General features: G+C 50.8%; 1 protein-coding gene across 1 annotated transcript in view; it reads right to left on the bottom strand.

Annotated features, from left to right (window-relative positions):
- The window catches only part of LOC308275583 (myosin-3), a gene marked incomplete at both ends in the record, with an annotated part of 30,922 nt that extends 8,099 nt beyond the window's left edge, over positions 1-22,823 (bottom strand). The window contains 29 exons of the mRNA XM_080713945.1: positions 471-654; positions 1,025-1,221; positions 1,389-1,507; positions 3,913-4,039; positions 4,146-4,535; positions 5,804-5,894; positions 5,983-6,128; positions 6,231-6,407; positions 6,501-6,743; positions 8,102-8,357; positions 8,647-8,783; positions 9,094-9,217; positions 10,077-10,194; positions 10,276-10,363; positions 11,110-11,180; positions 11,290-11,596; positions 11,685-11,855; positions 13,037-13,186; positions 13,263-13,381; positions 14,487-14,625; positions 14,708-14,811; positions 15,357-15,455; positions 15,568-15,631; positions 16,851-16,943; positions 17,696-17,804; positions 18,329-18,356; positions 19,100-19,256; positions 20,552-20,695; positions 22,620-22,823. Coding sequence (XP_080570071.1) covers positions 471-654; positions 1,025-1,221; positions 1,389-1,507; positions 3,913-4,039; positions 4,146-4,535; positions 5,804-5,894; positions 5,983-6,128; positions 6,231-6,407; positions 6,501-6,743; positions 8,102-8,357; positions 8,647-8,783; positions 9,094-9,217; positions 10,077-10,194; positions 10,276-10,363; positions 11,110-11,180; positions 11,290-11,596; positions 11,685-11,855; positions 13,037-13,186; positions 13,263-13,381; positions 14,487-14,625; positions 14,708-14,811; positions 15,357-15,455; positions 15,568-15,631; positions 16,851-16,943; positions 17,696-17,804; positions 18,329-18,356; positions 19,100-19,256; positions 20,552-20,695; positions 22,620-22,823 — 4,356 coding nt within the window. The remainder of the gene's footprint in view (positions 1-470; positions 655-1,024; positions 1,222-1,388; positions 1,508-3,912; positions 4,040-4,145; positions 4,536-5,803; positions 5,895-5,982; positions 6,129-6,230; positions 6,408-6,500; positions 6,744-8,101; positions 8,358-8,646; positions 8,784-9,093; positions 9,218-10,076; positions 10,195-10,275; positions 10,364-11,109; positions 11,181-11,289; positions 11,597-11,684; positions 11,856-13,036; positions 13,187-13,262; positions 13,382-14,486; positions 14,626-14,707; positions 14,812-15,356; positions 15,456-15,567; positions 15,632-16,850; positions 16,944-17,695; positions 17,805-18,328; positions 18,357-19,099; positions 19,257-20,551; positions 20,696-22,619) is intronic.
- Between the last annotated feature and the right edge of the window lie 2,692 nt (positions 22,824-25,515).

Below are 25,515 nucleotides of genomic sequence, written 5' to 3'. Positions count from 1 at the left end.
AATAAAATAGGGCTGGGGGGTAAAGCTCAGAGATAGACTGCCCCTGGGTTCAAACCTCAGCACACCACACACACACCCCAAACTTTGGTTCAAATCAACCTTATCTGCCATATTATGGGGAGAAACTGGGGCTTCCAAAAAGCCTCCCATTGGGACCTAAGTTTGATTCTCACATAACAGAAATCTAGACACACCAGCACGGGGAAGAGAATGGCTCGGGCTGAACGGTGTGGTAGAAATGGTCTGTCTCCACTGGCATCATGAGAAAGGGACTCCCACCCCTACCCAGTTTTCATTCGATTTCACAGATGGGGAAAGTACATGCTAGTGCTGCCCAGGGACTTCGCCAAGGCCACCCTGCTAGGAAGGGGAGGAGTCAGGCACGGACCCAGTCTCCTCCTTCCACGGCCATTAGAATTTCCGAATTTCCGGCATGGCAGCCTTCGGCGTTCACGGGATTAGAGCCACACCTTGTCAAAGTTCCTCTGCTTCTTGTCCAGGGCAGCGGCCAGGGAGTTGGCTCGTTCCACATCCACCATCAGATCCTCCACCTCGCCCTGCAGCCTCTGCTTGGTCTTCTCCAGGGAGGCGCACTTGGCATTCACTGCCTCCACCTGCTCCTCCGAGTCCTGAAGGCGCTGAGCAAGTTTTTTCCTGGAAAAATACAAAAGAGAAGCAGCTGCTATTTGTGTCCAGACTTCTCGGACGTCATCATTTATCAGGTTGGAATCGCTAATCTGAGTCAGGCACCCATGTGCTTTCATAAGGTCGGGAGAATTCCCCATCTGCTCCAGATCTGTGATCAACAGCCTACTGGGTCGCTAGCCACGATGGAAGTTGTCTGTCTTGATGAAATGTGCTGACCCCATGTTCCTGGAATGGCGCAGCACTGCCTTCAGAGACACATGCAAATGGGGAAACATCTACTATAAACAACACATTGAGTGAACTCATCCCCAAGCAGTTACAAAGCCCTGTGATTTCTGAAGGTTTCAAGTTCATCTAAAGACAAACAGGTGCATACTTGGCCTCCTCCAGCTCCTCCGTGCGCTGGATGGCGTCCGTCTCGTACTTGGTCCTCCACTGGGCCACCTCGCTGTTGGCCTTGGACAGCGCCCTCTGCAGCTCGGCCTTGGACTCCTGCTCCTCCTCGTACTGCTCCCGCAGCAGGTCGCAGTCGTGGCGGGAGGACTGCAGGGCGTGGGCCAGGGCGTTCTTGGCCTACACAAGTCAAGAGAGAGCCCCAGTGGATTTAGGACCATGAGCATCCTACGGTCCTGGTCCTGCCCGCATCACCTAGGGAACGGAGCTGCATCTTTTGTCTGTCGTGTTCGTTTGCAGGTGGCCTTTGCCATTGAGATCAAGGGAGCATCCTTCGGAGGCGGTACCTTGCTCTCTTCCTCCAGCTGCCTCTTGAGCTCTTCTATCTGTTGGGTGAATGCTTGCTTGCTCCTGGAAAGTTGGGACACTATGTTTTCCCTTTCTTCCAGTTGACGGCTCAGCTCACCTGTGTCCGGAAGAAGATATTTTTTATTTCATTCGTGCATTCAATCACTCATTTGCCCAGTTATATTATGGGTAAGGCACTGTGCTAAGATCTGGGGAAAGAATAAATGATATGATGTGGCCCCATGTCCTTGAAGAGGAAGCAGAAAGCGCAACTTGGCAAGATGTCCTCATTGCAAACTGCTGGAAGCTGGGAGTGACTTCAAGAAAACCCAAGGAGAACACCTGCAAATGTAAACATCCCAGGGGTGCCTAGCAACTCCAAAGACATCCCCAGGGGTGCCTAGCAACTCCAAAGACATCCCCAGGGGTGCCTAACAACTCCAAAGACATCCCCAGGGTGCTTAGCAACTCCAAAGACATCCCCAGGGTGCCTGATAACTCCAAAGACATCTCCAGAGGTGCTTAGCAACTCCAAAGACATCCCCAAAGGCCACTGTTCCCAGAACTCTTTTTATTGTCATTAAGGGAAATACTTAGGATGTTGTACCGCCAGTCATTTGAAGGTAGGCTTTTGGGAGAGTAAGTTCATATTTATTTGCTCATACAGAGGCCAGAAACAAAAGGGAGAAGGGGCTTATGACTCCAGAGGTGAACCCCCAAGGTTACAGAAGTGACAGTCAGCCAGATACAATTTTCTCCTTCATTATCTTGGCTGCAGCAAAGGATTGGTTCACTTTTTTTTTTTTCTTCAGTATGGGGGATGGAACCCAGGGGCATTCTACTTCCGAGCTACTCCTCCAGCCCTAGTTTTTATTCTTTATTTTTGAAACAGGGTCTCACTGAGTTGCAAAGGGCCTCACTAAGTAGTAACTGAGGCTGTCCTCGAACCGCGATCCTCCTTGTCTCAGCCTCCAAATTGCTGGGATTACAAGCGTGTACCACCACGCCCGGCTCACTTTTGGTTTTGTTTTTATTATTTATTTATTTATTTATTTATTTATTTATTTATTTATTTATTTATTTTTGGTGGTACTGGAGTTCCTGGAAGCCCTTCTACCTCTGGGCTACACTCCCAAGCCTATTTTATACTTTTTTATTTTTTGGAAACAGGGTCTCTTAAGCCAGCGCGGCTGGCTTCAAACCTGCGCGATCCTCCTGTCTCCGCCTCCCAAGCACGGGGATTACAAGCGTGTGCCACCACGCCCGGCTCACTTTTGGTTTTAAAACAGACTCTTGCTAGGTTGCTGAGTCTAATGCAAGCTGATGTTGGTCAGAAAAAGCATGCTTGGAGGGGGTCATATTTTAAGTACTTTCTTATTCCAAACCATTTCTACTAGGGATTGAACCCAGGGACATTCTACCCCAAACCTATACGCCCACCCAACCCTTTCTTTTATCTTTTATCTTTTTTTTTTTTTTTTTTTTTTTTTTGCGGGTCTGGGGATGGAACCCAGGGGCATTCAACCTCCAAGCTACACCCCCTGCCCTATTTTTTTATTATTCTTTATTTGGAAACAGGGTCTCACTAAGTTGTGAAGGACCTCACTAAGTAGCTGAGGCTGTACATGAACCACAATCTTACGGTCTCAGCCTCCTGAATGCTGGGATTACAAGCGTGCGTCACCACGCCCGGCTGCCCAACCCTATCTATTTTATTTGATATTGAAGACTGACCCAGAGGTAATACTACCTGTGAGCTACACCCTCGGCCCTTTTAATTTTTCATTTTGTGTTTGTTTGGGTACTGGGGATTGAACCCAGAGGCATTCTACCTCCGAACTACACCCCAAACCCTATATTTTAAACATTTTTTATTTTGAAACAGGATCGTGCTAGGTTGATGAGCGTCTTACTACTTGCTGAGGCTATCCTTTAACCTATGATCCTCCTGTCTCAGCCTCCCAAGTACTGGGATTACAGGCCTGCACCACCACACCCAGCTACCTTTTTCTTTGCTTCACTTTTTTTTTTATGGTACTGGAGATGGAACCCAGGGGCATTGGACCTCCAAGCTATAACCCCAGTCCTATTTTTTATTTATTTTGAAACAGGGTCTCACTGAGTTGCAAAAGGCCTCACTAAGTAGCCAAGGCTGTTTGCGAACCGCAATCCTCCGGTCTCAGCCTCCCCAATGCTGGGATTACAAAAGCGTGTGTCACCATGCCCGGCTTACCTTTTTATTTTCTATTTTGAAAGAGGTTTTGCTCTGTTCCTGAGGGTCCTGGTAAGTTGCCTCTAACACGCAATCCTCCTGTCTCAGCCTCCCAAACACTGGGGTTGCAGGCGGGCACCACCATGCCCAGCTCCAACCTTCAGGATATTTTGGATGGCCCCATCTGTGGCTTATTTCTGTTACTTCTGAAAATGGGCTTTGCTAGGCATGCCCCCCACACACACAGCCCCTTCCCAGTGCCCTGTTGCATCTGGCTCTCCCTCCGGGTTCCCTGCTCGCTCCCAACTCGCCTGCCTCCGACTGGAGCCGAGCCTTGTGTGTGGTCAGCTCACTGAGACTCCGCTGCATCCCCTCGTTGTTGCCCCTGGCCTCGCTCAGCTGGTCCTCCAGCGTGCGGCATATCTTGTCCAGGTTGGCCTGAGGGGTCGGGGAGGGAGCGGCGGCAGTGGTCAAGCAGGAGGGGCAGGGGCGCACACTCCGCAGCCCTGGTCCCTGTCGGGAAGCCGCGTGCCCGCCCAGGCACCTTGGCTTTGGACATGCTCTCCACGCTGCCCGCCAGGTCGTCGATCTCCATCTTCAGCTCGCTCTTCTCCTTCTCCAGCTTCTGCTTGACCCGCTGCAGGTTGTCGATCTGCTCCCCCAGCTCCGCCACGCTGTCCGCGTGCTTCTTGCGCAGAGCGGCCGCCGTGGCCTCGTGCTGCAGCGTGGCCTCCTCCAGGTCCCGGCGCAATTTCTGGAACTCCGCCTCGCGCTTCTTGTTCATCTCGATCTGGGCAGAAGTGGCCCCGCCGGCCTCCTCCAGCCGCTCGCTGATCTCCTCCAGTTCCCGGGAGAGGTCGGAGCGCTGCTTCTCTGCCTTGGCCCTGGAGGCCCGCTCCGCCTCCATCTCCTCCTCCAGCTCCTCAGTGCGGGCCTAGGGAGAGCAGCCATTCACCTCCAGGGCCGGGCAGGGCCCCCCAGAGCGACTCACAGTCACCAAGACTGAGCCCACCACAGCTACGGCCTGGAGCTAAGTGCCCGTCACCAGTGGGTAGCTAAAAGAACTGTGGTATGTGCATGCAATGGAATATTACTTAGCCATCAAAAGAACGAAGTCCTGTCATTTCCAGCAAAATGGATGTAGTTTGAGGTCATTGTGTTAAGTAAAATAAACCAAGCAGAGAAAAACAAGTACCACAGATTCTCATATGTAGAAGGGATTTTTTTTTTTCTTTTTCATCTTCCTGACTGTGGAATAGCAATTGCTAGAGGTTTGGAGGGGAGGATTATACAAAGAGAGGCTGGATTTAATCAGTGCGTGCTATATAAATGTAATTAAAATATACAGATCCAGCCGGGCGTGGTGGCGCACGCTTGTAATCCCCACTCTTGGGAGGCTGAGACAGGAGGATCGCACAGGTTCGAAGCCAGCCTCAGCTACTTAGTGAGGCTCTCAGCAACTTAGTGAGACCCTGTTTCCAAATAAAGTATAAAATAGGTCTGGGAGTGTAGCCTGGAGGTAGAAGGCCTCTGGGTTCCACCCCCAGTACTATCTATCTATCTATCTATCTATGTGTGTGTGTATATATATATATATATATATATATATATATATCCCTATTAATGTGTATAATAATAATAAAAGAATCGGCTATCAGATAAATCTATGGATTTCCCCTGCCTATCAGATAAACCTACTTATGGATTTTTCTCTAGGGAAATATGAATATTGCTAGTTTTTTTCCAAATGACTTTTTCCTGCACCAGTATGTGCATTACCCCAGAAGAGACCAGCCCAGCATATTTTTCTTTCAACTGAATGCTGACCCAAACACTTTAATTATGAAAAGAAAATGGGGAGGGGGCTGGGGATTGAGCCCCAGGGGCATTCTACCTCCAAACTATACCCCTAGCCCTTTTTTTATTTTTATTTTTAAATTTTGAAACAGGGTCTCCCTGAGCTGCTGAGGGGTCTCGCTAAGTTGCTGAGATTGGCCTCGAACCTATAGACGCCCGTGCCCGCCTCCCAAGTACTGGGTAGTTATGAATTTTATTGCAAGTTACGGGAATACAGCTGGGTCAGCCTGAGAGGACGGGAACTGGGGAGGCAGGCAGCCACCTGCCCTCTTGACTCTGAACGGCTTCGAGCGCCCAGCACCCCCAGTGATCCCACCTGTGAAAAAGCAACCCAGAAGCTCCCACCTGTAACTCTTTGATCTTCTTCTGAAGCTGGAGGCCCAGGGTCTGCTCATCTTCCACTCTGCTTTGGAGCTGACAGTATTCGAAATCCTTCCTGTGGGGGGAGACACACGTGGTGAAGGTGGAGCCGGCCCCCGGGAGCTGCGGAGCGGAGCAGCGGCAGGTGACCCCGCGGGGCCTACTTCTTGAGCCGCTCGTCCAGCTGTTGCTTGTCGTTCTCCAGATCTAAGATGGACTCTTGGGCGAGCTTCAGGTCCCCCTCCAGCTTCCGCTTGTTCCGCTCCAGGTCCACGCGGAGCTTCTTTTCTTGCTCCAGGGAACTTTCCAGCTGGAAAAGGCACCATTTCCTTTTGGAAACGAAGGCCTCGCGGGAGCCCCCGAGCGCGCTCCACCGCGCAGGGCGAGGGCCTGGCTCTCACCACCCACTTACCTCGTCCACCTGCTGCTCCAGTTTGCCCTTGGTTTTGCTCAGAGAGTTGACCTTGTCCTCCTCCGCCTGCAGGTCATCCAGGGTCTGCTGGTGGGCCTCTTGCAGGGCCTTCTTCTCCCTGGTCAGCTTGGCGATGGCTTCCTCCAACCCCGCCAGCTCCTCGGTGAGGTTTTTGACCTGCAGGAAGCCACAGGCAGTTAGAAGAAGTGAAATTAGCTCGCACTGGCCGCGCCTTGCAAACTTAGCAAGATGGACCCGGAAGGAGAGCACCTTGTTCTCCGTGGCGTGCTTCTCCTTCTCCACCTTGGCCAGCGTCAGCTCCAGGTCGTCGATGTCTTTCTTCAGTTCTGAGCATTCGTCCTCCAGCTTCCTCTTCTTGGCGGTCAGCTCGGCATTGATCTCCTCCTCGTCCTCGGCCCTCTCGGTCACCTCCTTTATCTTGGCCTCCAGCTGGAACTTGGCTTTGATGAGCTGGTCGCATCTCTCCTCGGCATCCAGTAAGTTTTCACTTTCCTTTAAAGCAAACAAACAAACAAACAAAAATCACAGCTCCCGCCGGGCGTGGTGGCGCACGCTTGTAATCCCCGCGCTTGGGAGGTGGAGACAGGAGGATCTCGCTGGTTCGGAGCCAGCCTTGCTGGCTTAAGGATCCTGTTTCCAAATAAAAAATATAAAATAGGTGTGGGAATATAGCCCGGAGATAAAAGGGCTTCCAGGAACCCCAGTACCAAAAAAAAAAAAAAAAAAAAAAAAAATCACAGCTCCATTAATGAGAGAAGGTTGTGACACTGAAGTATTTTGTTCTATGTGAATCCCACCAATAATTTGGCTTTTCTAAATATATAATCATAGCCAGGTGTGGTGGCACACGCTTGTAATCCCAGTATGTGGGAGGCTGAGATAGGAGGATTGTGAGGCCTTCTGCAACTTAGTGAGAACTTGTTTCAAAAAAAAAAAGAATAAAACAATAGGGCTGGGGGTGTAGCTCAGAGGTAGAATGCCCCTGGGTTTAATCCTCAGTACTGCAATATATATATATATATATATATATATATATATATATCATATAATATTTGTAATATAATCACATGTAGAAGTTTTATTTTTGTTTGTGTATTTGTGGGGTTTTTGTTGTTATTGTGTTGTGTATTGGGGCTGAACCCAGGAGCATTCTGTATCTGAGCTACATACCTGTCCCCCTTTTAAAATTTTTATTTGGTCGGGCGTGGTGGTTCACGCTTGTAATCCCAGTACGTGGGAGGCTGAGACAGGAGCATCGCAGGTTCAAAGCCAGCCTCAGCTACTCTCAGAAACCTAGTGAGACCCTGTTTCCAAATAAGAAATTAAAAAATTGGGCTGGGGGGTATAGCTTGGAGGTAGAATGCCTCTGGGTTCAACCCCCAGTACCAAAATATTATTTTTTATTTACTTATTTAGTACTGGGGGTTGGACCCAGGGACATTCTACCTCTAAGCTACAAACCCAGCATGTATGTATGTATGTATGTATTTTTATTTATTTATTTTTGTGGTACTGGATTTCCTGGAAGCCCTTCTACCTCCGGGCTTCACTCCCAGACCTATTTTAAACTTTTTTATTTTTGGAAACAGGGTCTTCCTAAGCCAGCGAGGCTGGCTTCGAACCTGCGCGATCCTCCTGTCTCTGCCTCCCAAGCGCGGGGATTACAGGCGTGCGCCACCACGCCCGGCTATTTATTTTTATTTTGAAACAAGGTCTCTCTAAGCTGCTGAGTCTGGCTTCCGATCTGCAACCGTCCTGTCTCAGCCTCCCAAGTACTGGGATTAGAGGAGAGCGCCACCTCGCCTGGCACAGAAGGAGATTTTTGCAAAGAAAAGCCCCTCAACACGTACAGCCTGCACTTGGACCTGCAGGTCGTTCTTCTCTTGCACCAGGGTGACCAGTTTCTCCTCCAGCTCCTTCCGCTTCGCCTCAGACTTGGCGAGCTCGTCCTTGGTTTTCTGGAACTCCTCCTTCATGGTGGCCATCTCCTTCTCGGTCTCGGCACTCTTGAGCAGGGGCTTGATTTTGAAGAAGAGCTTCATCCAGGGCCAGTGCTTGACGTTCATGAAGGCTCGGATGTTGTACTGGATGCAGAAGACGGATTCCCTGAAAACACAACATGGCTTGTTTCCAAGTGATGGCCCCCACCCATTTAAAAAAAAAAAATGTTTTCTACCTCCCAGCTACAACCCTAGCCATATTTTTTATTCTTGATTTTATGAATCAGGGTCTCACTGAGTTGCGAAGGGCCTCCCTAAGTAGCTGAGGCCGTCCGTGAACTGCGATCTTCCTGTCTCCGCCTCCCAAATGCTGGGATGACAAGCGTGCGCCATCACGCCCAGCTCCCTGCCCCTTTTTCCCAAGAGTACAAATTGGAACGAAGACCCCGCTCCACCTCCTCTGCACCATCTTCTGGAACTCCACGCGCATGAGAAACCCTCTGCACACAGCCTGCGTCCTGGTGATCAGCTGGGCTAGGCGGTCATCCCGCATCTCTTCCAGGGTTCCCAGCAAGCCAGCCTTGAAGAACACCTTAGAGGGGAGAAGGCAACAGGGGTTGGTTGTGTTGAGAAGTCATAGTAACAAGAGGGAAAGGAGCTGGGCATGGTAGTGCATGCCTGTGATCCCAGTACATTTGGAGGCTGAGACAGGATCACAAGTTTGAGGCCCGCCTCAGCAACCTAGCGAGACCCTGCTTCAAAATAAATTTTAAAAAGGGCTGAGGGTGTAGTTCAGAGGTAGAAAACCCCTGGGTTTAATCTCCAGTGTCCCCACACACAAAAAAAAGAAAAAGAATAAAAGAAGAGGAAAAGGTTGGCTTCAGTCAGAATCGATATGTTACCTTGGTGTGTCCAAATTTGTACTGAGTATGGTCAATATCGATGGAAGCCAAGAGTTTCTCGCAGGCTTTCTTGCTGTCTATGAACTGTCCCTCTGGGATGGCACTGGCATTCAGCACCCGGTATCTGCCATGGTAGACACAGAACAAATCACTGGGCGTCAGCAAAGACGTAAACCTTGGGGACCCGTCAGCCTGGGCCCCTCTTCCTCTTGGCAAGAAGACCACATTCCCAAGAGCCGAGGATGGTTGAGCATAGCCACACAGTAGCGAGTGGCCCGGATCTGGGCCTTGGGACTCTTAGGTCATAACTCTTTCTGCCGTTTTGTACATCAGATCAGTTCCAGAGAAAATCATGGAAGAAACAAGGATGCATACTTGATTATTTATGTCCTAAGAATGTCCACAACTATTCTTTTTGTAGTTGTTGTTTGTTTGCAGTACTGGGGATGGAACCCAGGGGCATTCTACCTCCAAGCTACACCCCCAGCCCTATTTTTTATTCTTTCTTTTGAAACAGGGTCTCACTGAGTTGCAGGGGGCCTCAAACTGAGGCTGGTTGCAAACTGTGATCCACCTGTCTCAGCCTCCCAGATGCTGGGATTACAAGCGTGCGCCACCACGCCCGCCACAACTATTCTTGAATGGGTTTTTTCATGCCAGTATTTCTCCCCACAACTCCCATATTCCAGTGTTTGTATATCTCACTCAAGACGCTTATAGAAGCAGGTGTGGTGGTGCACACCTTTTATCCCAGTACTTGAGAGGCTGACAGGAGGATCACAGTTTCGAAGCCAGCTTCAGCAATTTAACAAGACCCTCAGCAACTTAGAGACCCTGTTTCAAAATAAAAAATATATCTATAAAGGGCTGGGAGTGTAACTCAGAAATAGAATGCACTCAACAATACAGAAGAAAGAGGAGGAGGAGGAGGAGGAGGAGGAGGAGGAGGAGGAGAAAACATGTAGAACATTTTTATCACACACCTTTGTTTAAAGTCCCCATAGAGAATCCTGTTTGGGAACCCCTTCCTGCAGATGCGGATGCCTTCCAGCACCCCGTTACACCGCAGCTGGTGCAGGACAAGGCTGTGCTCCATGGCGCCTAGAACAGAAGCAAGGAACTGCAGCCTCATTCAGAATTCCTTACCAGCCGCCGTGCTCTAGGCCAGCCCCAGCAGCTCACCTGGGGTCTTGGTTTCGTTGGGAATGATACAGCGCACAAAGTGTGGGTGAGTCGTTCTTAGATTGGACATCAGCTTGTTCAGGTTTTCCTAAAAGAGAAAGGTTCGATTTAATAGCCTGCTGCAGGCTTTTGCAAAGACATAGATGCACTATAAAGAAAAATTAAATAGATGTTTTGAATTTATCGTGGAATGTGTGAATGTGTGTGTGTGTGTGTGTGTGTGTGTGTGTGTGTGTGTGTTACTGGGATTGAACACAGGGTCATTCTACCTTCGAGCCACACTCCAACCCTATGTCATTTCTTCATTTTAAAACAGGGTCTCACTAAGTTACTTAGGGCCTCACTAAATTGCGGAGGCCAGCCTCAAACCTGCCATCCTTCTTTCTCATTCTCCCAACTACTGGGATTATAGGCCTGCGCTACCATGCCCAGCTGGTGAGACCCCATTTATATGTGATCATGCTGTTACTTGACCTCACTCTGTGACAGTAATTGGACTCAGGGGGGCATTATTGTTCCCGCATAAATCAAGTCAAGAATTCCTCCCTTGCTTAGTTTTTTTGTTTTGTTGTTTTGTTTTGTTTTGTTTTGTTTTTGTGGTACTGGGGTTCCTGGAAGCCCTTCTACCTCCAGGCTACACTCCCAGACCTATTTTTACATTTTTATTTGGAAACAGGGTCTCCTAAGCCAGCGCGTGGCTGGCTTCGAACCTGCGCGATCCTTCTGTCTCTGCCTCCCAAGCGCGGGGATTACAAGCGTGTGCCACCACGCCCGGTCCTTGCTTAGTTCTGATATGACTTAAGTGAAGCGCAAACAGACTTGCATTTTTCGTACCCTGAAAAGTGCAGAGACCGTTTGGAAGGAAGAGCCTTTCTTCTTTGCAACCTTTTTCTTCCCACCGTCGGCTGAAAGAAACAGAAAGAGGCGGGTGCTGTTAGTGGGTCTTCAGTCTTCTGGGTCCTGTGGGACAAAGAGGGGAAGACTAGCACAATCTGCGTATCTGAAGTCTGTTACCGTCCGCTGTAGCGAAGGTGGCGTAGAGGTGCGCCAGGAGTCTGTTGGAGGACTTCTGGTACAGCCCAACCACAGTCTCATTCAGCGGGTCCTTGTTCTTCTCCAGCCAGCCCAAGACACTGTAGTCCACGGTGCCGGCGTAGTGGATCAGAGAGAAGTGGGCCTCGGCCTTGCCTTTGACCACCTTGGGCTTCTGGAAGTTGGAGGACTTGCCCAGGTGCTGGTCATACAGCTTGTTCTTGAAGGAGGTGTCTGATGCCTTGGGGAACATGCACTCCTCCTCCAGGATGGAGAAGATGCCCATGGGCTGGATTTAAGACACAGCAACAGCACCTGGTCAGACATGAGGGGCAGAGTGTGGGGGAAGAGGGTGCTGAATGGGTGACGAAGGATACCTTCTCGATGAGCTCGATGCAGGCGGCCAGGTCCATGCCGAAGTCGATGAACGTCCACTCGATGCCTTCCTTCTTGTACTCCTCCTGCTCCAGCACGAACATGTGGTGGTTGAAAAACTGTTGCAGTTTCTCGTTGGTGAAGTTGATGCACAGCTGCTCCAGGCTGTTGTACTGACAGCAGAAATGATGTTCACATAGAGAGTGAGACCTCCTTCCGAGTCAGAGACCCATCAGCATCCCTCCTCAGTGTCCCAGGCCTCCCCAGCTCATCCAGCAGGTCCCGTACTCCCAGGTTCTACCACGTCTCCTCCTCGGAGCAGTCTCAAAGCTTCCAGCTAGATCCTTCCCCCTCTCCTGAGTTCCCACCATCTGTGTATCTCCTATGCAGTTTGTTTGTTTGTTTGTTTGTTTGTTTGTTTGTTTGTTTTAGGAGATGCTGAGAAATGAACCCAGGGGCATTCTACCTCTGAGCTACACCCCCAGACCTGTTTTATTCTTTATTTTGAAACAGGGGCTCATTAAGTTGCAGAGGGCCTTGCTAAGTTGCTGAGGCTGGCCACGCATCTGCAATCCTCCCAAGTATCGGGATTACAGGTGTGCACCACCATGCCTCGCTCTCCTGCATTTTGTTTTAGGGTCACTTTTCTACATGATTTAGAGAGTAGTATTTTTTTTCTCAGCTAAACTACAGGCTTACTCTGTGTGTGTGTGTGTGTGTGTGTGTGTGTGTGTGTGTGTACGCGCACGCACGTGCATTTGTGCTTACATGTCTAATACCTAATAGATATGTACTTTGTGGTACTGAAGATTGAACCCAGGGTCATTCTACCTCTGAGATACACCCTCAGGCTTTATTTTTATTTTTTATATTGAAACAGGATTCCACTAGGTTGCTGAGAGACTCACTACATCGCTAAGGCTGATCTCAACCTGCAATCCTCCCGTCTTAGCTTCCCAAGTTCTGGGATTATATGTGGCTTAGTGTTTTGAAGAGTGGTCGTAATTCTTTTAACACAGTATCAGTCAGATAATTCTGTAAAATGTCGCATGATTGACTTATTTATCAAATTCCCTGTTTGTCTTTCGGGAATCTCTCTAAATAACTACTTTTAATTTGATTTCTTTTTTATTTTATCCATTTGATGATATCCTTTCAAATTCCACTTGAAGGAAGGCTTTACCTCCCTCAGAATAATTCAGACCCACCTGAAGTGGTCCTTCTCTTCCACCCGGACACCCTCTGTCTGTCTCACTATCCTGCCAGATGGCCACTTTGATGTCTTCCCTTTCAAATGAGGAAAACCAAGCTCCCCAGACAAGGACGCAGGAAAGAGCACGTGTATCACACACACCTCAAAGATCTCAAAGCCTGCAATGTCCAAAACCCCAATGAAGTGCTGTCTGGGCAGCTTCGTGTCCAGTTGCTGGTTGATGCGGGTGACCATCCACAGGAACAGCTTCTCATAGACCGACTTGGAAAGAGCGTTGACAGCGTGGTGAACCTGGCAAGGGAGGCGTGGGCTGTGAAGAGGGGTCGGGACCCTGGGGCCGGCCCTGCCTGCCCGAGGTCAAGCTCACCTGGTCCACGGTTTGCCCTTTGGTCACGTACTCATTCCCGACCTTCACTCTGGGGAAACACAGGGCCTTGAGGAGGTCCGAGGAGTTGAGGCCCAGCAGGTAGGCCGTCTTGTCAGCCACTGGGATGAAGAAGAAGAGGATGCTCAGAGGCTTAGAAGAGCTGCTTTCTTTTGTTTTGTTTGTGGTACTGGGGATTGAACCAACTGGCATTCTACCTCTGAGCTACACCCCAAGTCCTATTTTTTTTTTTTTTTGAAACATAGGTCTCGCTAGGTGGCCGAGAGCCTCATTACAGTGCTCAGGCTACCCACAAATCTACCATCCTCTTATCTCAGCTTCCCAAGTATTAGGATTACAGGCACGCCCCACTATGCCCAGCTCAACCCCGGGGCATTCTACCTCCCAGCTACACTCTCAGCCCTACTTATTTAATTACTTTTGAATCAGGGTCTCATTTGGTTGCTGAAAATCTAAGCTGCTGAAGCTGGTCTTGAACCTCCTAAGTACTGGGATTACAACTGGGCACCACTACATCTGGCTGAAGAAGAGACACTTTGCAAATCATCCAGCCGAGCGTGGTGACACACGCTTGTCATCCCAGTACTTGGCAGGCTGGGAATAGGAGGATCTCAGGTTTGTGGCCAGACTCAGCTACTTAGTGAGGTCCTCCGCAACTTAGTGATATCCTGTTTCAAAATAAAGAATTAAAAAATAGGGCTGGAGGTGTAGCTTGGAGGTAGAATGACCCTGGATTCCAACTCCAGTACCACACACAAAAAAAAAAAAGAAAGAAAAAGAGAGAAAGGAAGGAAGAAAGAAAAGGGAAAAAAAGAAAATCATCCAGATAGTTCAAAGTATGGCTGAGTTTGCCTTGGTATGTCTTATATTTCTAATCACTGAATTGCTTATGAACCTGCCATCCTTCCATCTCAGCCTCCCAAGGACTAGGATCACAGGCCTGCACCACCGCACAGAAGCAACATCACTCAGAGAATAGGATTGGTCTTCTGAAGAGGCAGGATCAGGTTCCAGAAGACCCTGGGATGGGACCATTCTAGGGGGTCAGCAAAAGTGGGTGGTGACGGTGCCCGTGGGCACCTGAGGCTCAGGAAGGGGATGCACCTGTCCAGGTGGGAGACAAATTAATTGCTTTCAAAAGGTGTCAAGTGGGCCCAGGTGAGCAGCCTCCCGGCAGTGGTGCACCGGCTGCTCAGGGAATCCTACCCTCTGTGCCGTCCGGCTCCGCCTGCTCCTCCCGCTGCTTCTGCTTGAATTTCATGTTCCCATAGTGCATCACGGCACCCGTCAGTTTGTACAGTCCAGACTTCTCTTCTGGGGTGAAGCCTAGGATGTCAATGGCGCTCTGGCAAGGAAGAGCAGCCTGTGAATCCGTGGCCCAAGTGATGGAGGAGGACTGCCCCACCCCCTCTGTCCCTTCCACTCACATCAGTAGCCAACAGCTCCTCCGCATCGTCGATGCTGGCCACCAGGATTTCACCCTGGCTGATGAATGGGTAGTCGTAAGGGTTGGTCGTAATAAGCAGCAGTTCTGAAATGACAAAGAGTCGGAGGAGTTTGCACAGATGCAAGGTAAACAGCTACCAGGTAGAGTTGGGGCCCCGCACCCTGCCCTGAGACCCTGTTTCAAAATAATCATGGCCTTTTCTAGAATTTATTGAAAAGCTGCAGTGTTTTTCCAGGCTGGAGACCCAGAAGGCCGAGCAAATACAGCCAGAGATCAAAGAAGCCGGCCTGCACGAGGGCCCTGGTGTCCATTCTCAGGCTGGGTGGTTCCTCTTGATTTTGCCTGGGCCTCAGGGCCCTTGGTGAGAGAGGTTGGATTCTGTGCCAGAACACAAGGGGGCGCTCAAGGACAATTAAAAGCCTAGATCAGAAGGTTTTTATGAGTTAGCACTGAATCCAGTAGTGGGCTAACCTTATGGTCCATGGGATTCCATTTCTCAAAATCGCACAAATAACCACATTCCATGCCTAAAATAAAGTTCCTCGCTCACATACAGGTACAATTATTGCTCAAGTGATCCAAGAGCCTCACTGTATAAAACACCAAAGCCCGCTGGTGGGTGACCTTACCAATGAGCTCAGGCTTTTTGTTGGAAAGAATCTGGTAGAAGACATGGTAGCTCCTCTCAGCCTTCAGCTGGAAGGTGACTCTTGACTTTTCCAGCAGATCTGGAACACATACATAGGCCCGGCTTCCAAGCTCTTCCCCATCCCTGAGATCCCAGGGCATCTACTCACAAGTTTCAGTATCTGCATCTCTGATCCCAGGGCATCCACTCACAAGTTTCAATATCTGCAGAGGCCAGCTTCCCAGTGGTACCGAAGTGGATTCGGATGAACTTGCCCTGTGTAGAGAGAAAGAGAGCAGATCCCACCATGGCCCCAGGGCTGTTCCTATGCTCGTGGGCCCTGGGAATAAGAGCTGCTTCCCCCAAGGTTTGAATTTCGATATGTCTCTCTTCTCCTTCCAATATGGCCTCCTTGCCCTGCATCTGTCCAGTCAACAAAGCAACTGGACCAATTTGTCAACATGTGCATCAAACACAGACCCCTTCAGGAGCTTCCTGTTGTATTTGCAGCAAAATGCAGACTCCTGCCAGGCAGGCCAGTGCACGCTTGTAATCCCAGGGAAGCTAAGACAGGAGGATCGCGGGTTCAAGACCAGCCTCAGTAATTTAGTGAGACCCTGCCTCAAAATAAAAATAAAAAGGGTTAGGGTATAGCTTGGAGGCAAAATGTCCCCTGAGTTCAATCCTCAGTACTAAAAGACAATTTTTTTAAGATAAAAATTTTTAAAGATTCCAGCCAGGCATGGTGGCAGACACTTGTAATCCCAGTACTCAGGAGACTGAGACAAGAGGACTACAGGTTTGTGGCCAGCCTCAGCTATATGTGAGGCCCGCTGAAACTTAGTGAGACCCTGTTTCAAAAATAAAATAGGGTTGGGGTGTAGCTCAGAGGTAGAATGCCCCTGGGTTCAATCCCCAATGCCACCAAAAAAAAAAAAAAAAACTTCCAGGCTCTTCCTCCTGGCCTGTGTCCTCCCCCGTGACCAGATATTCACTCCCTTTGCCACACACATGCTCTTTGGGTCCTTTCCCCACTCTGGGGACTGTGCACCTGCTCTTCTCTTTGTCCCTCCTCCTCCTGATGGCTTCTGAGCCTGGTTCCTCCTTATCATTTGGATTCTGGTTCCTGGGCCTCAGAACTGCCGCCAGGGAGGCCTGACCTGCCACCCCTACAGGACACCTGGCTATCATACACCCTGTCCATGGATTTCATGGGGAATTTTTTGTTTTGTCTTGGGGTATGTGGTTAGGGATTGAATCTAGGGGCACTCTACCCCTGAGCTACACCCCAGCACTATTTTATTTTTTAGTTTGAAACAAGATTTTGCTATGATGCCGAGGCTGGCCTTGAACCTGCCATCTCTCTGTCTCAGCTTCCCAAGTACTTTGTTCCTTATTGTCTCTCTGTGCTGGTCTCTAGATTCTGCCGGGGGCCAGCATCTTGCCTGTCTCAGAGTCTCAGAGAAGAGCCCACAGTAGCCCAACCGAGACTCACGAAGCGGGAGGAGTTGTCGTTCCGCACGGTCTTGGCGTTGCCGAAGGCCTCCAGCAGTGGGTTGGCGCTGATGATCTGGTCCTCCAGCGTCCCCTGATGCGAGAGATCCCGGGAGGAAGCAAGAGCATCTTTTGAGCCATAAAACAACAGTCAAAACCACTCGCTGGCCCTGTCTGCCTGGCAGAGGCCAGAGCCTGCCTCCCTGGCCTCCAACCTGAGAAGCAACCAGAAGACACGCCCTTCTCAAAACACTCTTGCTGGGCCTCTAGACTGGATCTTCCTTTAACACCCGATGCTCGGGTTCCGTGAGGATGACTATTGCATTCACACCGTGGTGACACATTCATGTCCCAAGGGAGGTACATGCCACGGTTCACTCCCGTTGGCCTATGTGATTCTGCCCTAAAAGAACAGGCACCCTGAGCTGCCATGAGAAGTCACAGGGCCTGTGCTAACCACACCCCATGTTGTCAGTAAAGACCAGCTCTCGCCGGGCGTGGTGGCGCACGCTTGTGATCCCCACGCTTGGGAGGCGGAGACAGGAGGATCGTGCAGGTTCGAAGCCAGCCGTGCACGGTGGCTTAGGAGACCCTGTTTCCAAATAAAAATGTAAAAATAGGTCTGGGAGTGTGGCCCAGAGGTAGAAGGGCTTCCAGGAACCCCAGTACCACCAAAAAAAATTAAAATTAAAAAAATTAAAAAATAAAAAAGACCAGCTCTCCTTGGAGATGTGCACCCTGTGTGCCCCTCTCCTTGCACAAGGGAACCAGAGGACGTTTGGCCTTCTCATTCTGAGTGAAGACAGGATAGTAGTGGCAGTGGAGCAGCCTCTCTTCCCTCTCTACCTTCATTTTGGAGTCCTTCTTCTTGGCCAGGTCCCCAGTAGCCGCAATTGTTGCGAAATACTGGATGACCCGCTTGGTGTTCACAGTCTTCCCTGCCCCGGATTCTCCGCTATTCAGGGAGAGAGAGAGAAAAGGGGGGAGGGGATTCTGTGAGCATAAACAGGTGTCACCCAGAGACCTGGACATAGCCGAACCCCATCTGATCGACACCTATTAAACACGTGACAGAGACCACTTGGAGAGACCGAGCCCCAGGCAGGAGGCATTAGGATCCTTGCTTAGTTGACCCAAAGGTGGGAAATTTCTCAGACTTATCTTTTCACCAAGGACTTTGCTCCAAACTTGTTTTGTTTTGTACTGGAGATGGAACCCAGGGGCATTCTACCTCTGAGCTACCCCCAAGACCAGCCCTGTTTTTATTTTTTATTTTGAAACAGGGTCTTGCTAAGTTGCTGAGGTTGGCCTCAAACCTGCAATCCTCCTGTCTCAGCCTTCCAAGAGCTGGGATTACAGGTGAGTGCCGCCATGCCTGGCTGTTCTAAACACTTTCAAATGACACGGAACGGGACAGTTAGTGGCGCCTTTGGCCACAGCTATTGTGGAGTAAAACCACTCCGTTGCTTGGATACTTACGTGATCAGAATGGACTGGTTTTCACGATCTACAAAGGAACAAATAAAACAGAGCTGATGACAGTAGGAAAAGGGCTCCCTGAGTCTATCTCCTCTCTCCAGTAGCCAAAGTTCAATTGTACAACTCCTTTTCTTTTCTGTTTAGTCCTGTGTGTGTGCGTGCGTGCGTGCGTGCGTGCGTGCGTGCGTGTGTGTGTGTGTGTGTGTGTGTGTGTGAGAGAGAGAGAGAGACAGACAGACAGACAGGGAATTGAACCTCAATGTAGGATTGAACAGTCTACCTCTGGACCACACCCCAGTCTTTTTTTATTCTTTATTTTGAAACAGGGTCTTGCTATGCCTCTGAGGACCTTGCTAAGTTCCTGAGGCTGGCCTCAAACCTGCGATCCTCCTGACTAGCCTCCCACAGACATGTAACACCACAGCTGGCCCTCGGTGGTCATTTAAAGAGCTTCCTTCTTATGAATGAGGCATAGAGAGGTGTAGTCCCTGCTTAAAACCAGGGGCTTCTCAGCATACGAGATTAAAGCACATAAACTGTCTGACTTCGTTGGTGACCCATGAAAAGCACAGTTTCCTAGGGTTTCACTAGTTTTTGCATTAAATGCAAACTCCCTGCCCTGGCCTGCAAAACCCTAACTGGTCTGGCCTCTCTCCGTTCCTTTTTCTCCTCCTCCTTCTCACCAGGGAGGACAAGCTCAGACCAAGGGTAAGTGGCCCTGAGCCAGCCTGTGCCTTCCCCACCACCCAGGCTCCCTCCAGGGCCGCTCACCAGTCAGCATGAACTGGTAGGCGTTGTCAGAGATGGAGAAGATGTGGGGCGGGGCCTCCTGGCGCTTCTTGCCTCGGTAGGCAGACACCACCTCGGGGTTGTACACCGGCAGCCACTTGTAGGGGTTGACGGTGACGCAGAAGAGGCCCGAGTAGGTCTGTGGGAGAAAAGAACCCGTGTGTAAAGATGGCTGCTTGGATGCTTATGTCAAACCTTTTGCTTTTATCATCTCAGGGGTCTTTCTGATCAACTTGTAAAAGAGGGAAAATATCATTTATTCTATTTTCTTTATGTGGTATTGGGGATGGAACCCAGGGGCATTTAACCCCAAGCTACACCTCCAGCCCTATTTTTTATTCTTTATTTTGAAACAGGTGTCTAAGTTGTGAAGGGCCTCACTAAGTAGCTGAGGCTGTCCACGAACCTGCGATCCTCCCGTCTCAGCCTCCCAAGTACTGAGATTACAAGCGTGGACCACTGCAAAATCTCATTTCTTATTTGTAAGAAGGGCAATTGAGACTCAAAGAGAAACGACGTCCTACAGCTAGTGAAAACATATACCCCAACCTTGGTGCCTTACTTTATCTTGGGAAGCGACCAGGGGAGGCTTCAGGGACCCCCAAGAAGTGACCACAGACACCAGTGAGCTGCACCCGCCCCAGGACAGGTCCCAGCTGCAGGCTCACTGCCTTATCATCAAAGGACAGTCAGGCAAATCCGTGAGGCCCCGTCAGGACCCGAGGGGTGACGGAAACACGGAGTCATCTTGTGACCAGCAGGCTGAGATGGTCCTCACACACCTCCTCACACCCAGCCTCACAAAAGCCTCCTATAAAGAGCTGTGAACCCCACAGGTGCCCTCACTCTGGAGACAGCTGTGCCCCCCTGGAATGTGTATAGCTGGCTTTCCTAAGTAAATCTCTTTGGCTTTAACCTTTGTCTTGGAAATTCTTTTACAACCTGTTCCTCACCGTCTCTGCCCTTCCTGCCCTCCATACTCCCCATTTCCTCCTGAACCCCTCCTCTTCTCGCCCCTTCATCTCATCTCATCTCTCTGTCTCTCTGTCTCTGTCTCTCTGTCTCTCTATCTCTGTGTGTGTGTGTGTGAGAGAGAGAAAGAGATAAATAAATAAATACTAGAGACTGAACTCTGAGGTGGTCTGCCTCTGAGCTACACCCCAGCCCTTCTTATATTTTGAGATGGGGTCTCACTGAGTTGCTGAGGCTGGCCTCGAACCTGTGATCCTCCCATCTCAGTCTCCTCACCACCGTGCCCACCCTTCATCTCTTGCTTTCTAGTTTCCTATCTTTCAGCCCCCCAACCTTTTCCCCTCTCGTGTGCAACAGATGAAACCCACATCTCTGAAGACCCGCCGCCCACACAAGCATCGCCCCCTCGGTCCCTGCCCCTATCAGAAGCCCCTGGAAGGCCGGAGCCCAGGAGCCACTGACGTAGATCATCCAGGACGTGTAACGATCCTTGAGGTTGTACAGCACGGCCGGCTCGTTGAGGTGCGTGAGCATCGCCATGTCCTCGATCTTGTCGAACTTGGGGGGGTTCATGGCGTACACGTCCTCCGGCTTCACCAGCAGCGTCTGCAGGGGAGACAGCAGGGTTAGCCCGGGCCACCTGTCTGCTTCGGCCTCTGCGGGTGGCTGCAGAGGGCCTGGCTGCAGAGCCCTGGATGGGAGACAGAGATGGGGACCCTCGAGGGACTGCGGGAGAAGGGCCCGTTTTGTTTCTGTGACTCGGGGCTCTTGTGCTGTGCGCTTTGGTGGGCCTGGGGAGAGGGGACCGTGGTGGAGACCGTGGTGCGGACAGCAGTGGAGGACGTGTGGCTGGGGCAGGGGCAGGGGCAGGACCTGGGGAACCTTCCAGCTCTGCCCTGCAGACTGCAGCAGCAGCTCCAGCAGCTGTGGGTGAATCGCAGACTAAGAAGAGAAGATGGGGGTTCCAAGGGCCGACCAGAGCGGGAGGGAGGGGCCCCAATCCCCAGCCCCATCCCCTAACCCCTGCCCTGTGCAGCTCCTGAGAGACCAGCAGCCCCACCCCACCGCCTCCCGACCCTTGTTTTTTTGTTGTTGTTGTTGATGATGGTGTTGGAGATTGAACCCAGGGTATTCCACCTCTGAGCCCAGCACTTTTTAGTTTTGTTTATTTAAAACAGGGTCTTGCTAGGTATCTCACTAAATTGCTGAGGCTAGCCTCGAACCTCCTGTCTCAGCCTCCCAAGTGCTGGCATCACCGCATCACCGGTGTGCACCATGGTGCCTGTCTGTGTCTTCATCTGAAGTAAGCAGAGAGCCGCCATCTGGGGCTCCAGCAGCCGCAGCAGAGCGGAGCAGATCGCAGTGACCTTTCCCTCCACCCAGCGCAGTGACACTGCCCCCGTGTCCCCTCAACTTGTCTCTCCGGTGTCCCTGTTCCTCTTGCTCTTTTTTTCTTTCTCTTCCCTCTCCCTCCTTTTCTCCTTCCCTTCTGTTTCTGTCTCTTTCTTAATCTCCCTTGTTCTTTGACTTTCCTTAGAACATTTGCAGATTCTTCCGGTCATAATTCCAGACAGTGGCAGACTGAGACAGGAGGATCGCGGGTTCGAGGCCAGCCTCAGCAAGTAGTGAGACTCTGAGCAACCCAGCAAGACTCTGTTTCTAAATAAAAATTTTAAAAAATAGGGTTGGGGTGTAGCTCAGAGGTAGAATGCCCCTGAGTGTAATCTCCAGTACTAAGAAAGAAAAGAAAGGAAAAAAAGAAAATTTCAGAAAGTAATAAAATAATGAAATCCAATCCAGAATTCCTCCCAGCACTCCCGTGGGGCTTGGAGCACAATGGCATGACCCGTGCTGTCCCCGGCATTCATGACATAGGGGACCTGCTATTTCATGCTGAGCTTGTCCACCAGGCTCCCTTACACATTTTCCTTACTTCCCTGATTAGAGGATTATTGCTGGAACTAGGGAATGAGGCTACCGAAGGAGAATGCTTTAGGCAGCTGTTTCCCGGTGTTAAACTCCCAGTTCCACAACCCCGAAAAGGGTGGAGTTGATCTCTTCTGGCCCAGAGTGTCATGAACATGGGTAATACCCTGAAAGCTAATTGCCTTGATCAGCCCCGACTTAGCACCAGCATCACTAGTAGTCGTCGCCGTAGTATTTTGGTCCTGGGGGTTGAATCCAGTGGCATTCTACCTCCGAGGCACACCCTCAGCTCTTTTTTATTTATTTGGAAACAGGTTCTCACAAAGTCACCGAGGCTGTCTTCAAACCTCTGACCCTCCTGCCTCAGCCTCCCAAGTACAGGGATTACAAACAGGCTCCACCACGCCTGGTCACTCAAGGCATTCTTCTCTGCTCTGCAACCCGAGGCCAGGACTCACCTGCTCTCCCCTCCCCAGGACACCTGGGGAGCCTAAGGCCGTCCGCAGGAGCCGTCCAGGCCAGAGGCCAGAGGCTCGGGCAGCGCTGGTGGCGGTGTGCCCGTGTGCGAGATGTCCCGGGAGCAGCGGGCGCAGGCGCATCTTACCCGGTTGTCCTCCGTTTCCACGGTGACCTTCCCATCCTGGGAGCTCTTGATTTTCCCCTTGACGTACTCTTCCTTTGAGTCAGACACAAAGCAGTAGGTTTTGGCATCGAAGGGCTGGTTCTGGGCCTCGATCCTCTCCTTCTCTGACTTGCGCAGGAAAGGGGCGGCGGTGCCGAAAACTTCCATTTCTGAGTCGCTGCTCATGGTGTGGGCTGGAAGGCAACCCCCGGTGGGTGAGGGCCTCCTGGGCCAGGCACCCCCGCCACCCGTGGGTCCCGGGAACAAGGGCCTGCGCCCAGTGGAGCTCCGCCTGAAGGGTTTAGTGCTAGGAAAATGGAATTGGCACACATTTGGTGAGTAGCTACTACAAGCCACGGGCACAGAGCCCCTTGAATCCAAGCTCCTTCGGACTCCCAATTTGGTGAAGGGGCTTAGAGGCGACCGCCCTGCTCCCCACACCGCTTCCCGGCTCTCTAATGCCCAGGTGTGGGTGGCAGGGGGAACATCTAAAAGTAAACATGATGGAGAAATAAAGGAGCCGGGTGCAGCGGGAGGCTGGGACAGGAGGATGGCAGGGTGGAGACCAGCCTCAGCGACTTGGTGAGACCCTGGATCAAAATAAAAAATAAAATAGGGCTGGGGTGTAGCTCGGAGGTAGAATGCCCCTGGGTACATTCTAAGAAAGAGAAAAAGAGAAGGAAGGAAGGAAGGAGAGAGAAAGAAGGAAGGAAAGAAAAAGAAAGAAAGAAAGAAAGAAAGAAAGAAAGAAAGAAGGAAGGAAGGAAGGAAGGAAGGAAGGAAGGAAGGAAGGAAGGATTCTTTGAAGAGAACGTGCTAAGTGGCCGGGGTGGGGGACTTCTGACCATCTGGGTCATGCTGGCCACCTCCGCACAGGAGGAAAGCAGGCGTCCCCGAGTGTCTGCCTGGCTTCTGCGCTCACAGCCGCGTGGAAGACCAGGCGCCTCCCCGGGTCTGAGCTCTGGCTCGGGAGGACCGCCCGACAAAGCAGCGAGGTAACCTGGGGCCACCTGGAGCCTGCCCGCAGCCACGAGCCAGGAGCCGGTCTTACCTGGAGTCGCTCCTGCAGCAGTCAGTAGCCAGGAACTAGCGACCTGCAACAGAGGTGCACACGGAGCTTAGGGGCGCGGACACTGGCTTTTTTTTCTTTTCCTTCCTTTTCTTCTTTGCACCCTCCCTCCTTTCCTTCCTCCCTTCCTTTTTCTTTCTCTTTTTCCTTCTTCTCTTTTGTTGCGGTACTATACTGGAATTGAATCCAGGGCTGCTCTACCACTAAGCTACAGACCCACTTCTTTCTAATTGTTTTTTCTAAGACAGGGTCTTTCTATGTTGCTGAGGCTGGCCTCAAATTTGTGATCCTCCTACCTCAGCCTCCCAAGTCTCATTCTGTTTTAGGAGGTTCCTGAATATACTTAACGAATAAGAATAAAGAACTAGTGTATGTCCTTTATATATCTGTGGGTCTATCCCTTTGTTAACGGCCTACCTGTGGTCCTCTGGGCTGAGTTCTTTTCAAATTACTAGTCCTAGATGAAAGTGGTGGCACACGTCTATAATCTCAGTTCTTAGGAGCTGAGACAGGAGGATTGCAGGTTCGCAGCCAGCCTCAGCAATTTATCCAGACCCTCTGCAACTTACTGAGACCCTGTTTTTTTTTTTTTTTTTTTTTTTTTGTGGTACTGGGGTTCCTGGAAGCCCTTCTATCTCCGGGCTACACTCCCAGACCTATTTTTACATTTTTATTTGGAAACAGGGTCTCCTAAACCAGCTCGGGCGGCTGGCTTCGAACCTGCGCGATCCTCCTGTCTCTGCCTCCCAAGCGCGGGGATTACAAGCGTGCGCCACCACGCCCGGCCAAGACCCTGTTTTAAAATTTAAAAAAATAGATAAAAAGGCTGGGGATGTATCTCAGAGGTAGAATGTCCCCGAGTTCAATCCTCCTTCCCCCCAAACAAAAAGCCTCCGCGTCCCCACGATTCGTCTCCTTCCACCCCACGCTGGCTCCTTGCTGGGTTTGCAGATCCTCCCATTTAGAATCAGGCAACAGAACCGAGTTCCTGATAATAAAGTGCGTGGCACTAGGCTGGGCTCAGGTGACCTATCTTCTGCAAATGGGAGAAATCTCTAATCCTGGCTAATTTACACTAGTGGCCATAGCCAGTCTGGATTTTTTGTTTCTGTTTGGAGACACTAGGAATTGAACAGAGGCGCTTTACCGCTGAGCTTCACCCCCGGCTTTTTTATTTTTTATTTTCCAGACAAGGTCTCCCTACATTGCCGAGGCTGGCCTAGAACCTGCGCTCTTCCCGCTTCAGTCTCCCAAGTACTGGGAGGACAGGTGTGCGGCACTGCGCCAGGCTAGCCAGTGCGGCCTTGTGGGGGAAAGACACTCCTGGCCAGGGAGAGCTCGCACCTCGAACTAATTCTAAACACCTGGGAAGAAAAAGTGCTCACCAAGCCAGGCAGGGCCACCACACCTCGGCAGGGTCCTGCAAGCAGCAGGGACCCGGAGAGGCGCACAAAATAAGCTGGAGAACTTACCTCTGCCCACCCTACGAGAGGAGCCTCAGAGGGGCGGCTGCTCCCGGGGCTTTTATAGGCCACCACTAACCCCCTCGGCTCATTCTTTCTCTATATTTGGAAAGAGAATGACGGATGCCATGATCTGGGGACCAGCTCCTTCCACACGTATTTTTGGTCATTGCCAAAGGAAAGGTATATATAGAAATGAGCAGGATCCATGACCATTTTTTTTTTTTTAAGTGTAGAAAGTTGGGCATTCAAGATGCTTTTCTCTGGGCTGGGATGAGGTAGAGAAACCTCCTGGGGGGCTGGCTGCCGCACTCCATCGCGCGGGGTCCCCTCCATGGAGGCCAGC

This window comes from Muscardinus avellanarius, assembly GCF_963383645.1.
Source record: "Muscardinus avellanarius genome assembly, chromosome: 16".
Classification (NCBI taxonomy): Eukaryota; Metazoa; Chordata; class Mammalia; order Rodentia; family Gliridae; genus Muscardinus; species Muscardinus avellanarius.
The sequence above is the reverse complement of the archived record's forward strand: the minus strand, read 5'-3'. Positions and strand labels throughout refer to the sequence as shown.